Source organism: Sceloporus undulatus, chromosome 5 (genome assembly GCF_019175285.1).
Source record: "Sceloporus undulatus isolate JIND9_A2432 ecotype Alabama chromosome 5, SceUnd_v1.1, whole genome shotgun sequence".
In the NCBI taxonomy this organism is placed as follows: domain Eukaryota; kingdom Metazoa; phylum Chordata; class Lepidosauria; order Squamata; family Phrynosomatidae; genus Sceloporus; species Sceloporus undulatus.
This window is the reverse complement of record NC_056526.1, coordinates 90,596,460-90,610,774: the sequence shown is the minus strand read 5'-3', so window position 1 is coordinate 90,610,774 and position 14,315 is coordinate 90,596,460. Positions and strand designations below refer to the sequence as shown.

General features: G+C 42.3%; 2 protein-coding genes across 4 annotated transcripts in view; one reads left to right on the top strand and one right to left on the bottom strand.

Moving 5' to 3' along the window:
* SEL1L3 (SEL1L family member 3) overlaps positions 1-12,995 on the bottom strand; it is a 57,893-nt gene extending 44,898 nt beyond the window's left edge. The window contains exons 1-2 of one of the 3 annotated variants that reach the window (XM_042468423.1): positions 12,766-12,995; positions 5,879-6,012 (exon numbers count right to left, since the gene is read on the bottom strand). In XM_042468423.1, coding sequence (XP_042324357.1) covers positions 5,879-5,929 — 51 coding nt within the window. In that variant the 5' untranslated portion in view covers positions 5,930-6,012; positions 12,766-12,995. Of the gene's footprint in view, positions 1-2,480; positions 2,899-5,781; positions 6,013-12,765 lie in introns of those variants that run through there. The other 2 variants (XM_042468422.1, XM_042468421.1) reach the window with 2 other exon arrangements.
* On the top strand, positions 7,867-13,853 carry SMIM20 (small integral membrane protein 20). The gene is made up of 3 exons (XM_042468424.1): positions 7,867-8,066; positions 11,114-11,170; positions 12,991-13,853. The coding sequence occupies exons 1-3, from the start codon at positions 7,958-7,960 to the stop codon at positions 13,026-13,028; spliced, it is 204 nt and encodes a 67-aa protein (XP_042324358.1). The 5' UTR covers positions 7,867-7,957; the 3' UTR covers positions 13,029-13,853.
* Positions 13,854-14,315: the final 462 nt, after the last annotated feature.

Below are 14,315 nucleotides of genomic sequence, written 5' to 3'. Positions count from 1 at the left end.
TCTGTTTTGGATAGTTTTTGTTTGTCATTATTTTCATTCTTCTTGGAAGTAACTTTCCAGACCCCAAATTCAATCGAAATGCCCGCTCCGTAAATTCTGTATTTTCACCTGAGCTTATTTTGGCAGCTGTATGTATCCACCTTGAGCAGTCAGAGGCCACTTTAACTGACACAGCTCCATCCTAGGGAATCCTGGGATTTGTAGTTTGGGGAGAGACTTAGAATTCTCTGCTGCAGGGTGCTACTGCTGGAGTTGATGGGAATAGAACTCGTTAGCAGAAAAGTCTAGATTTTTTAACTACAAATCCCAGTATTCCATGGGATGCAGATGTGACAATTAAAATGGTATTAAGCTGCTTTAATTATTCAGAGTGGTAAGTCAAGTACGTATTATTATTATTATTATTATTATTATTATTATTATTATTATTATTATTATCCTGCTTTTTCTCTAAGATTGGGACCCAAAGCAACATAGGTCCAAAGCACACTGCAGAAATAATCTAGTTTGAGACTGCTTTAACTGCCCTGGCTCAATGCTAGGGAATTGTGGTAACTGTAGTTCTGTGAGACACTTAAGCCTTCTCGATCAGAGAGCTGTACTGCCACCATAAACTACAATTCCCAGGATTCCCTAGCACTGAGCCAGGGCAGTTAAAGTGGTCTCATACTGGATTATTTCTGCAGTGTGTTTTGGACCACAGAGTCTAAAAAACACAGTACAGTTACAAAATTGACAATTAAAATTGTATTAAATTAAATAGTATTAAACTTTGAAGTACCGTACTTCAAAGTCCACTGATTTCACATGCTTAACTCTTGGTAATACCAAAAGGAATATAAAGAACCAAGAGTGCCAGCCGATACATATCTATTAGGAAGAAATCCCACTGAATTCCATGGTACCAAGAAATTTGTACCATGGAAGGGTGGAGACGACCTTGATGTTTAAACCCATCTGCATTTCGCCACTGTCTTTTTGCTTTCTTTAAAAGGAAAAAAAATGTTAAAGGAAAGGAAAATGCAGTAGGACACAGTATTGACTGCCCTAGCAATACTGGGAGCTGTCCCTTTTTGAATCCTAACAACAACCCTCACAATACAGCAAGGCAGACTTGATTAATATAAGTGTTTTTAGGGGTTTTGCTGTTTTTAATAATTTGTTTAATAATATTGAGTTTTGATTCCATACTTTCCTAAATTAATGTCTTGCAAGCCAGCGTAAGAGGTTGAGTGTTGCTCTATGACTCTAGAGACCAGCTCAGCCATGAAGCCCATTTGGGCGACCCTTGGGCAAGTCACACTCTCTCTGCCTCAGGGGAAGGCCATGGCAAACCTCCTCTGAACAAATCTTGCCAAGAAAACCCCATGTCAGGGTTACCTTTTTAGGGTGACCATAAGTTGAAAATGACTTATAGAAAGAGATTCCACCAACATTTGGTAGAACATCCTGAAGGTGAGAGCTGTGGAACTCACTGCCTCAGTGTGCGGTGGAGTCTCCTTCTTTGGAGGCTTTTAAACAGAGGCTGGATGGTGATCTGTCAGGGATGCTTAGACTGTGTATTCCTGCATGGCAAAATGAGGTTGGGCTGGATGACCTTTGAGATCTCTCCCAACAGACAGGTGGCTATCTGTTGGGGGTGCTTAGATTGTGTATTCCTGCATGGCAGAATGGGACTGGACTGGATGGCCTTTGAGATCTCTCCCAACAGACAGGTGGCTACCTGTTGGGAGGGGGGTGCTTAGATTGTGTATTCCTGCATGGCAGAAATGGGGTTAGACTGGATGGCCTTTCAGATCTCACCCAACAGCTCGGTGGCTGTCTGTTGGGAGGTGTTTAGATTGTGTACTCCTGCATGGCAGAATGGGACTGGACTGGATGGCCTTTGAAGGATTCACCCACCTCTAGGATCCTATGAAGTACCACAACAACAAAATCAGTGTTCACAGGATCCAGTAGAGTTGGGCGAAACCCTCAAAGGCCATCCAGTCCAACCCAATTTTGCCATGCAGGAATACCCAACCTAAGCACTCCCCTAACAGATAACCACCTAATCTTTTTAAAACCATTGGATCCCAATTGGGCAGAGAGGTGGGGGGCTCAAATAAGTGCCCCAAATAAATGACTATAAAGAAATAACCATGGAAGTGGAGATGAAAAAGAAATAAATACTGAAGTGTGTAGGGGGAGGAGGAGGGGTGTGTGAGGTGTTGCCTAAAAACAGGGGCAACAGATGCCCTCCTTTCCACCCCAGGAGGACACAGCCTCCATTTCATCCAGGAGGCATTGCCAAAAGTGTCCTCCATTTTGAGCATGGCTGATGAGTGTCTTTGGTGGTGTCCCCCAATGTCCTACATCTGGAGGACACACCTGGCCCCCCTGGAGATGAGAAACAGGGCCCTTTGGGGTGGGGGGAAGCTACATCCAGAAAGATGGGGAAGGAGGAGGAGGAGGAGGAGGAGGTCCTGGGTTCAACTCACCAGCAGCAGCAGGAGCAGCAGCCAGAGGAGGCGAAGGCCAAGGAAGGCGCTTGGAGGGAGGCGTTGGAGGCCCTCCATGGCAGAGCCTGGCTACCTGCCTTGTGCCTTCAGCCCTGGGAAGGAGGGAAAACCCTGCCACGGAGAAGGAAAAGGAGAGGGAGGAGGAGGAACCCACATCCTGCTTCCTGGACAGCCATCCCTCCAGGAGGCCTCCAGGTGGAGGAGGAGAGGCCTAGGCCCCACACCTGCTGGCACTCCCCTGCTGCTGCCCAGCCTTCTTCTCTCTGACTAGGCATTTAAAAGCCCCAACACTCCCCCCTTGTAAGGGAGAAGGCATGCCTCTGAGCATGTAAAGAGTATCACCCTCACACACAGAGGTCCTCCTTTTCCAAGGCCTCTCCTCCATTTCAGCCTTCTGTCCAGGAGGAATCCCAGCATGTCCTCCTTTCCCAAAGCAAGGCATTTCTGCCTTCTTCTGCCCAAGGAGGAACTTCTACACCTCCTCCATTTGGAGCAGGGCTTTGGGCCAAAAACACACACACTGCAGAAATCAGTTTGAGACCTGTCCTGGTTCAGTGCTTGGGAATCCTGGGAACTGTAGTGTATTTGTGGCACCACAGCTCTGTCAGAGAAAGGTAAATGTCTCATAAAGCTACAGTTCCCAGAATCCCCTAGCACTGAGCCAGGGCAGTTGAAATGGTCTCACACTGGATTATTTCTGCAGTGTGTTTTGGACCTGAGAAGCATGTGCTTACGAATGGTTTTCTTTTTATGAGTGGTTTTCTTTTTGGCTTTTATATTTGTATTTCTTTTTGGCTGTTATGGTGGGGGGGGGGGGTTTCATGCCCTCCATTTTTCTTGAATGTTCTCCAATTTGTGATGCCTTTTTTGTGTCTTCCTTGGCAGTGAGGACACATCTGGTCACCCTGCACACACACGCACATTCACACATTGAATGATTTTCCTTGGTAAGACATTCACAGCTCCACTCTGGTGCCACAACCAACTACCATTCCCATAATTGCATAGCATTGAGCCATGGCAGTTGAAGCAATGTCAGACCAGATGATTTCTGCACTGTGGATGGAATTGAAGAAAAACCTCGATTCTACAAAAGCTCATGCTTCTTTCTTCCAGTGAGTCTCAAAAACTTGTAGACTTACGGGATTGTTTTTTAATTGGAATTCACCCTGCCCTGCCGCATCTGAGCCAAAAATATTTTCCCCTGCCTGCTGTGAGTTGATTGATAAATCCTGAAATTGCCAGTTTTCTTTACAGCACACACTCAGCGGCTAACAGTCATGAAAGCTAAACATATTACCTCAAGGGACAGAGGTAATACACTGGTTGAATCTCCCTTATCTGAAATGCTTGGAAGTGTTTTGGATTTCAGTTTGTTTTTATTTTTGGAATACCTATTTTGCGCACTAACAACCATAGTTAAAATTGGACCTGCAACTTCATTTCCATACACAAAGGATTAGGAGCGATATGCCAGCTGCACCCTTTCCTGGAAGTCAGGGAGCGTGAGACTGTAGTACATGTGCTGGTAACCTCACGCCTTGATTTCTGCAGTGCACTCTACATGGGGCTACCCTCATGCTTAGTCCAGAAACTTCAATTAGTTCAGAACATGGCAGCCAGATTGGTCTCTGGTACATCCAGAAGAGACCATATAATCAGATTGTGTATTTTTAATCTTGTAAACTGCCTTGATTGCATTTTGTAGAGAGGCAAGATATAAATAAATTTTATTATTTATTTATTTATTTATTTGTAATTTGTATTGACATCCTCACATACCAATGGTATATATATGTCTGTACCTGGCTTCCACTCCACCAAATACATCTGAGGGAGCAAACTGAGGTCTATGAAAGCTCATGCTGCCAATTTCTTTCTTCCAGTTAGTCTCAAAGGTGCTACAAGATCTCTCTACATACTGAAAGAAAGAAGTTGGTAGCATGAGCTTTCATAGACTTCAGTCTACTTCCTCAGGTGCATGTTGTTTGTGTATATGTAGATAATAAGATATGTTATATACACAAAATTCATTTTTGTTTCATACATACTTTATACACATAGCCTGAGGGTAATTTTATTTACAATATTTAAATAGTTTTGTGCATGAAAAAGTATGGTGCATTGAACCATTAAAAAGCAAAGGTACCTATCTCTGCCATCTATGAAAAAATGTTTTTGGATTTTGGAATTCCACATAAGGGAGACTCAACTTGTACCAATGAATGCTGGGAATCAGGAACCACAGGATTGTGTTGTGCTCTTTTTTGAGTGCTCTTTTCTTCTGCTGTATTCTTTTCTGAGCTTTCCCATAGGCACCGGGTAGATTTGGCCACTTATGGGAACAGGCTTTCAACGTAATCCAGCAAGGCTCTTTGGATTACAAATGTTTAACAGAGTAGTCATGAATTTGTGACTCCCTAGTTGTGGCAGCTGGTGGTTCCTGTGTTCTTGGAACAGTGAATGCATTCCAGGTTTTAATCTAGGAGTTATCCAAGGTGCTGAACACTTTCTCCTAAATACATTCAGCACCTAGAACAGCTCTTTAAAAAACTAGTCAAAACCTGGAGTGGATTCACCACTTCACTAACATGGGAATTACCAGCTGCCCTGTGTTGAATGATACTTCACATCATTCATCACTGTCTAGGCTGGCTAGGACTGTTGGGAATTGTAGTCCAACAACATGTGAAGGGCCACACACATGACCCAGCCCTGGTTTAAATGGATATTTCTTGTACAATCAGAAGCACTGTTTATGTTTTTACAGAGATAAGGCCCACTGTCAAATAAGTGTACACAAAGTAGGCACAGGTGACAAAATTAAATGTGAAGTGTTATAGAGATTGATTAAATAAATAATAAAAGTGTAATATTGACTTCACTGTGTGTACTAATATTATGTCTCTTCTGCCTGGTAAACAGCTGTCATAGGAGGACTAGCCAATTGTAGAGATTGTAAGTGATTTTCTGGTGGACAGTTGTTTTGTGGTGCCTCCAAAGGTGCAACTTGCAGAGCCACATAGAGTTCCCAAGGCCTCACTATATTGCCAAAGTGGCCCACCCTGGCTCTGAAAAAGCAATATTAAGTCTATGGCAGAAATTATCACTGGATGCCACCATACTAATTAATTATTGAAGGGACTTCAATCTCTGGTGCCAAGAAGGTTATCAAAAGCCTGAACCACTGGCTGCAGACAGTGGAGGATTGGCTGTTCTCATGGTCATTAGATAATATTGGTCTTCAGAAGACAGTCTCTTCTGGATTAGATTGAGCTACCTCTAAATAATCTATTTCACAGCTTGGAGTCCTGGATTCAGTACTACGCCACAAGTCATTGAACAGGTGCATTCAGGGTTCTGTTTCTGTCACTTATCACTTTTTCTTCTCTTTGGTCCTTGCCTGCTTGAAGAGTTTCAGCTGACATCCATTGGATGGAAAGTGTCCTCTTTCCTCGCTGTCAATGCCTCTGGCATCAGTCCAGAGTTCTTCCGGTTCCTGGTCAATTAGCTTTAATAATGCAAGTAAAACAAATGAAAATTAAATTAAAATTAAAGAACTAACAATGCTTTACTGCCCTGCCAATAAATCTTGTTGTCTAAGGCAGCTATCTCACCCTAATGGCAGAACTGCTCTGATCTTGATCCAAATTGCACACATCCATTGTCTTATTGTTATGGTTATTGTTATTAATGTAGGAAATCATGTTATGGATATCCTAAATTCTTGACCCTATCATAAGTAGTAATGTGACATTTTAATAGGATTTATTAGTTTAAACTTGTTAGCAATCTCAAGTTGCACCTCAGAGTAAACTACCGGTATGTAATTTTAAAAAGCCTAAGGAAAAGAACACGAAATGGAAAAGATCTTTCAACTGCCAAGATTTTATCTTCTCTGAGCTAACATTACAGTGGACTTGTTTCTTGCTGAGCAGGATGGACCAGTCACTCATATATGTACAAGCTTCTCATATTTCTAGCCTTGTCTCTGCCAAAAAGCCCAGGATTTCCTCTTTGGCCCACTCTGCACTTGCATCCTCAAACCTAAAATCATAAAATCATGGAGTCTGAACAGACCACAAAGGCTATCCAATCCAATCCCCTGTCATGCAGGAATACACAATCCAAGAACTCCTGAAGAGGGTCATCCAGTCTCTGTTTAAAGACCTCCAAAGAAAGAGACTCTACAACTCTCCAAAGGAGTATGTTCCACTGTTTAACAGTTCTTATAGTCAGGTGGTTCCTCCCAATGTTTAGATGGAACCTTTTTTCCAGTGTCCTGGACACTACTCCGTGTCCTATTCTCTGAAGCAACAGAAAACAAGCTTGCCCTATCCTCAATGAGACACCCCTTCAAATGCTTAAAACAGGACTATCATATCACCTCTTAACCTTCTCTTCTCCAGGCTAAACATCACCAGCTCCCTAAGCCTCTCCTCATAAGGCATGGTTTCCAGACCATTCACCATTTTGGTCGCCCTTTTCTGGACACGCTCCAGCTTCTCAACATCCTTTGTGAATTTGTTTACCCTTAAGGGGCCACAAGACTCTATGAATAACGTTAAGAGTCTTGTGGCCACTTATGGGATTGTATCCTTTTATGAAGTGCTGGACGGTTTTAAATGTCTGTACACCGCTTTGATCTGTGGAAAAGTGGTATATAAATAAAATGTATTATTATTATTATTATTATTATTAAGGACAAACAATTTTTATTTAGCCTCAGTTCTTGTGGCTTACAGCACAGGACAGCTTTGCTTATTCCCAACATATCCGACAGTGTTTTTTCTCTCTCTCTAGTAACATAGGTGCATATTAAAGCACCTATTAATAATATTAATGCAGTTTGGTAGGTGCTTGCCATCCTAAACTGAGACATCAGCCATGTCCTTGCAGTTTAGTGTCCCTCTCCCTGCTTTTTCCTTGTCAGGGAGAGACCTTTTTGTTTGCACAGACTATGCATATGAAGTCACTCCCAGGGATGCCTCTTATATTGGGGTGTGTGTTTGTGTTTTATTTCTTTATTTAAAATGTTGTATGCTTTTAACATAATTTGACATTGTTTTAAAAACTGTATTTGGTTTCAAGTGTTTTTCTTCTGTGAGAGTCCCTGGGACAAAGGTGGCAGTCTCTGGCTGCATCCATATTGGAGAAATAGCTGTGTTTGGCACCTTTCTGGCTCAAGGCTATGGAATTCTGGGAGTTGGGCCCACAACAAACTCCAACTCCCAGAATTCCATAGTCTTGAGTAAGAAAGGTGCCAAACACAGCTATTTCTCCAATGTGAATGCAACCTTTACTATTTCCAAAGGAAAGGCACCCTTGGTGACCTTTATATGCCCACTTCCGGGCTGACCCGGAAGCGGAAACGGGCTCCTTTGGAAGAAAGCGCTGAGCGGCAGCGGCAGAGCGCGAGCGTTCTTTTTGCGGCCGCTCCTTCCGCCCTCGTCTCTATGGCTCGCGTGCCTCGCGCGCTGCTGGTCTTCGGGGGCTTCGTGGCGCTGGTGGGGGCGGCCTTCTACCCGATCTACTTCCGGCCCCTGATGCACCTGGAGGAGTACAGTAAGTCAGTCCCAGCCAGGGCGCCTCCTCTGCGCATGCGCAGCTCTTTAGTGGCTGGCAAAAGGTGACACAGGAAAGCAATAGATAAAACAGGTGGCAAAGGAAAGCAATACATAAGATAAACATGGCTGTTGTGTGTCTCTCAAGTTGTTACTGACTCAGGGAGACCCTGTCATGGGTTTTTTTGGGGGGAGCAAGCTTCCTCATAAGGGGTTTGCATGGCCCTCCCTAGGCTGAGAGAGTGTGACTTGACCAAGGTCAATGGCCGACCAGGATTCGAACCCTGGTCTCCAAGTCATACTCCAGATCAAACCACTTCTGCTTTATCTGCCATGACTACAGGGACCTGGGGATGCCATGAGTCGAACCCTGGTCTCAGAAGTCATACTCCAATGCTCAAACCCCACTCTGCCTTTTCTGCCATGACTACAGGATCCTGGGATGCCATAGTCGAACCCTGGTCTCCAGAGTCATACTCTAATGCTCAAACCTCACTGCTGCTTTACTGCCACGACGCCGTCTACAGGATCCTGGGATGCGTAGTTGGTGAGGCACAGACAGACAAACTGAACAACCCGCCAAAACACACATCCCAGGATTCTGTGGAGACAGCATTGTGGGAGGTGAGTGGGTGCTAAAGTAATTTAATTCGGCAGTGCGGATGCACCCTAAGTCAGTTTCCCCAGGGCACCTTCAAAGACACAATTAGTATGGAGAAGAGGTCGGCATCAACTTTGAGACTAAGAAGTTGGCAAAGGTTGTCTGCCGACGACTTAAAACAGGCTTGCCACTCATTTCCATTCCAAGGATTTTGAATTCGAATGGACATCCTCACAACACAAATAGCTTATAAGCGGTCCTCCACATTTGGCAGCTTTTATATTCACGGATTTATTAATAGGTTCCTCTAGGAATATCAGGTCCTCCGGCGCAACTCTATGGTCAACTTTAACCAAAAGTCACACTGAAGACCAAGAGATTCCAGAGAGAACATCTGCTAGGCCTTTGTAGCTCCGCAACTCTATGGTCAATGTCTGGCAGGTGTTGACCACAAAGAGTTGCAAAAGCTGAAGGACCGACTTGAGAGGTGTTCCTCAGGTAAAAACATAGTGCTTTTGCTGTTTGCAGGTTTTCCACATTCATGGGGTCCTGTGCCCCTAACCCCATCAAATGTGAAGGGACAGTGTATAGGTCTGTCCCTGGGCTTTCCACTCCACCAAATGCACGAGGAAGTAGACTGAAGTCTACGAAAGCTTATCTTGCCAGCTTCTTTCTTTTACTTAGGCCTGTTACAGACTGCCAAAATAAAGCTGCTTCGGGTCTCTTTGGAGATATCTGTTTAATTATGCAGAGTCCTGAGGTCACACCAAAGCCAAACTCAGTCCTAAGTACTCCAAACAGGAGTGCAAGCTTGGGCAGCTGTCTGGATTCTTAGGAGGATGCATGCATCATTTAAACAGCATACCTCCAAAGAGACCCGAAGCAGCTTTATTTTGGCAGTCTGTAACAGGCCCTACTCTCAAAGGCGCTGCAATAACTCTTTGCATACTGATTTTACAGACTAAGACAGCTGTACCTTTGAATTTCACCTCTCAAAGGTCAATGCTACTTTGTCAGAGGCAATTCTGCCTCCAGTCTTCAAGTGTACAAATGAGGAAGCATTAATGTGCATGCCTGTTTGTCCGGCAGTTGGATAATCTGACTTAACCATAGTAAAAACATGGAAGGTATCTGTGGGTTGTTAACATGGGTGACTCTTTAAAAGTGAGCAGTGCCTGGGGTGAAAGTGGTATAATCCCTTTTAAGGGACAGTTATATTTCGTGCCCCATATAAAGTTTGGACTAGTGTTTGTTTTGCTGGGAGCGCACTCCTATATTGTAAACAAATATGATGTCTGAGAAATAGATTCCTACTAACTTGACCAGATCAACTGCCCTGGTTTATGAATCATAGAGTTGGAAGAGACTGCAAGGGCCATCCAGTCCAACCCCCTGCCATGCAGGAAATCTAAATCAAAGCATCCCCGACAGATGGCCATCCAGCCTCTGTTTAAAGATGTCCAAGGAAGGAGACTCCACTACACTCCAAGGGACTGTGTTCCACTTTCGGACAGCTCTTAACTGTCAGGAAGTTCCTCCTAATGTTGAGGTGGAATCTCTTTTCCTGTAGCTTGCATCCATTGTTCTGGGTCCTAGTCTCTGGATCAGCTGAAAACAAGTCATATGACATCCCTTCAAGTATTTAAACAGGGCTATCACATCACCTCTTAACCTTCTCTTCTTCAGGCTAAACATCCCCAGCTCCCCAAGTCCTTCCTCATAGGACATGGTTTCCAGACCCTTCACCATTTTAATCGCCCTCCTTTGGACACACTCCAGTTTCTCAATATCCTTTTTAAATTGTGGTGCCCAGAACTGGACACAATATTCCAGGTGGGGAACTCTGGGAAATGTAGTGTTTGTGAGGCATTGAGACTTCTCTGTCAGGGAACTCTGGTGCCACAACAAACTATAATTCCCAGGATTCCCTAGCCAGGGCAATTGAAGCAGTCACAAAGTGGATTATTTCTGCGGTGTGTTTTGGATGCCACTTCCCATCTTTTAAAGAATGTTAAAGGGAAGCAGATGAATGCCATAGCTCATTTCTACCAAAAAGTATATCTTTGAGGAGCAATGGTGTCACACACACACCCTTAGTGTAGCACATGGTGCGTTCCTCGCCCCCCACATGCCCCTAGTGATGCCACTGCAATTACTGGCCATGCTGACTTCTGCAACTGTAGTAACAAAATGCAGCTTTTCCAAGCTCTGGTTGGATCATTTCATCCCAGAATATAGAGGTGAACTGCTTTTTGCATCAAGGGCAAATCTAGAAAAGTAACTTACACATGGAGGTTGGTACCTTTAGGGGGAGGGATAGTTTGCATTCAGTAACATGCAAAAGCAACCCACTTCAAGTTAAATGTGGTTTCCATTTTAATGCAGAGAAGTCTTTAACTGTATCTAATGTCATTTCTTACCTGTTTTAATGCTTTGTTTTTTATCAGAAAAGGAGCAAGCAATAAATCGAGCTGGCATTATTCAAGAAGATGTTCAGCCTCCAGGTACATCTCTTAAATGTACAATTAGAGGTGTTTTTTTCAGGGGGATCAGAGGGGCACATTACCTGCCAAAAAGCCTTCCTGGGTCAGATGATGTCATGAAGCATGTCCATTCAACAGGGATAAATGTTAAGGTGCTGCACTTAGACAGAAAAAAATGAAATCCACAGATATAGGATAGGGGACACCTGGCTTAACAAGACTACATGTGAAATGGATCTAGGAGTCTTGGTAGACCACAAATTGAACATGAGTCAACAGTGTGATACAGCAGTTTAAAAAGCCAATGCAAGTCTAGCCTGCATCAATAGAAGAATAGTGTCTAGATCAGTGGTCCCCAAACTTTGGTCCTCCAGATGTTTTGGACGTCAGCTCCCAGAATTCCTTCCTATTGGCTAAGCTGGTTGAAGCTTCTGGAACTGAAGTCCAAAGCATATGGAGGACCAAAGTTTGGGAACCACTGGTCTAGATCAAGGGAAGTAATAGTGCCACTCTATTCTGCTTTGGTCACACCTCACCTGGAATGCTGTGTCCAGTTCTGGGCACCACAATTTTAAAAAGGGCATTGAGAAGCTGAGTCTGTTCAGAGGAAAGTGACCAAAATGGTGATGGTTCTGGAAACCATGTCCTATGAGGAGAGACTTGGAGAGATGGGTATGTTTAGCCTGGAGGAGAGAAGGTTAAGAGGTGGTATGATAGCCCTCTTTAAGTATTTGAAGGGGTGTCACATTGAGGATGGAGCAAGCTTGTTTTCTGCTGCTCCAGAGAATAGGAAACGGAGCAATGAATGCAAACTAGAGGAAAAGTGATTCCACCTAAACATCAAGAAGAACTGCTATTTGACAGTGGAACACCCTCCCTCAAAGTGTGATGTAGTCTCCTTTTCTGGAGGTTTTTAAACAGAGGCTGATAGCCATCTGTCAGGGGTGCTTTAGATTGTGTGTTCTTGCATGGCAGTGGGTTGGACTGGATGGCCCTTGCGGTATCTTCCAACTCTATAATTATATGATCTCCCAAGCACTAGATTCCAGAACTCGAGTTGGGAACCTGATTTCACTTTTCTTTCCTCATGAAGTAAAATTTAGATGATGGATGGTGTATAAATATTTTAAATAAGTATCTGCCTTGTTCAAATATCTGATTTTAAAACAAATGTCTGTGCTTGTGGTTCATATGTTGAGGGGCACATGCAAATCAAAAGACATATATGCATGTATCATGCATACTTAGCACCTTTTTACTCATTCATTAACTGATCTCTGGAATCAGCACATTTTAAAGCCAGAAATGTTCCCAGATATACCCTTTTGCAATTATTATTATTATTGTTGTTTATTATATCTCATCTTTTTCTTAATATTGGGACTCAAGGCAGCTAACAACAACTTTAAATCAGTACAATTTAAAAACAATACCAGAGCTTTAAAAAGTATAAGTATACAGTTTATAAAACAATTTTAAAAAGTGAAAACAATTATGCATTAAAAATACTAAAATGTATTAAAAACTGTATACAAACATTGTATACAATATTCATTGCACAGCATTTGAAAGTGCAACCCTTCTCAGTTAAAAAGCCTGATGATACATATTTTTACCTGTCACCGAAAGAAGAAGAGGGATGGGGCCATCCTGGACTCTCTGGGGGAGAATTCTAGAGTAATGCAAATGTACCCATGCTAAGTTTTTATGATTCTTGACTCTGTCTTCTGACTACTGTTTGATATACTGATATATATTAATATTGAGATATACAAGGGAAGATGTGAAAAAGCCTGTATTCTTGAAATTTTCTAAACTGACTCTACCTTTCTCTTCCATAGGATTAAAAGTGTGGTCTGATCCATTTGGAAGAAAGTAAAGCTCGCTCTGATCATGATCTTGGGAACGAGTATATTTTCATCCATTCAGTCTGTTGTACTGCAGCTTCTTCTAGTAAATTACAATAATACTGAAGAAGGACTTTGTATGTTGGGTTGTTCTGTATAACATCAGTTTATCTAGAGAGGAGTAGCTGCTTCTAAGGGTTAAAGGCACCTTGTGTCAGTGATCCCATAGTAACTAACAAAGCTGCACTTGATGTTTCTGTTAAGCAAATAGAATAATGGCCTTTTTCTTCATTGGAGAGACTGGAGAGAATTGCTTTGGTGAATATGGACAAGATATGACTAGAATAGATTATGCAACTGATATTTCTGTAAATGTGCACTGAAAAATGAAGTATTTGTAAAATAAAAAACTTGTACGGAAAATCCAAAAAGCAGTGCCTCTATATAGCTGTAAATTGTATTTTGATTCAAACAGAATTTGCAATGTATATAATAATATGAATCTGCTTGTGGTGCAGAGATGGGTTACTTGTAACAATAACCTGTGTCTGTGTGTATACATACACTGTAGAGCAAGTCTTCAAGAATGAAGGCTTTCCTGCTGTTAATCATCCACATTATTATTCACTTCTTTTTTTTTGGGGGGGGGGTACTAAGTTTAATTTTTAATGGGGGGTATTGAGTTTAATTTTTAATTATCTACATTGCCTGTAACAGATGTGACATAGAAACAGAATGTACTATTTCATGTTCAATCTCTGCAGAGTGAATTTTGGTTATGTGAGAAGCTGTGCCTGAAATAACTTGAATGTTTACAGTCACTGTTGGGGAGGAAATAAAAATTGAATGCATAGATATTATTTCTGTAATACTAATATGTTTTGTGACATTACATGGCCTCTTGTCTTTTACTGAAAATTTGTTTTCCCCACTACTCCTGCCAAGCCTTTAAAAATGATTTAAAATGTTGATTAGCCCAACTTCAATTTAAAAGTGAAGAAATAGCCAATGTCTGTACTATTAATTGCAGCTCTGATGTCCACATAATAATTCATTAAATGTAAGTGTGCTTTACTCTACAAGCTGGTCCCAAATGGATCAGCTGGCATCTTCTAAATAGCCATCACAGACCATATTTGCTTAGGAATATAATGACATAAAGACGTGTACAATAGTCAACTGCATATTTCATTCAAATGAGATATACTGCTGAAGTCTAGAACATATCTATTGCTTAGTACTTGAAAATGTTTTTGTTTGTTTATTTGTTTGTTTATCCACAGATCGATGTGATATTGAGAGTTGCTAAATCCAGGAAA

Bases quoted from the DNA above. Each gene is read 5' to 3' on its own strand.
- SMIM20 (XM_042468424.1), top strand. From the start codon at position 7,958: ATGGCTCGCGTGCCTCGCGCGCTGCTGGTCTTCGGGGGCTTCGTGGCG. The intron at 8,067-11,113 runs GTAAGTCAGTCC...GTTTTTTATCAG, and splicing joins GATGCACCTGGAGGAGTACA to AAAAGGAGCAAGCAATAAAT. The intron at 11,171-12,990 runs GTACATCTCTTA...TCTCTTCCATAG, and splicing joins AGAAGATGTTCAGCCTCCAG to GATTAAAAGTGTGGTCTGAT.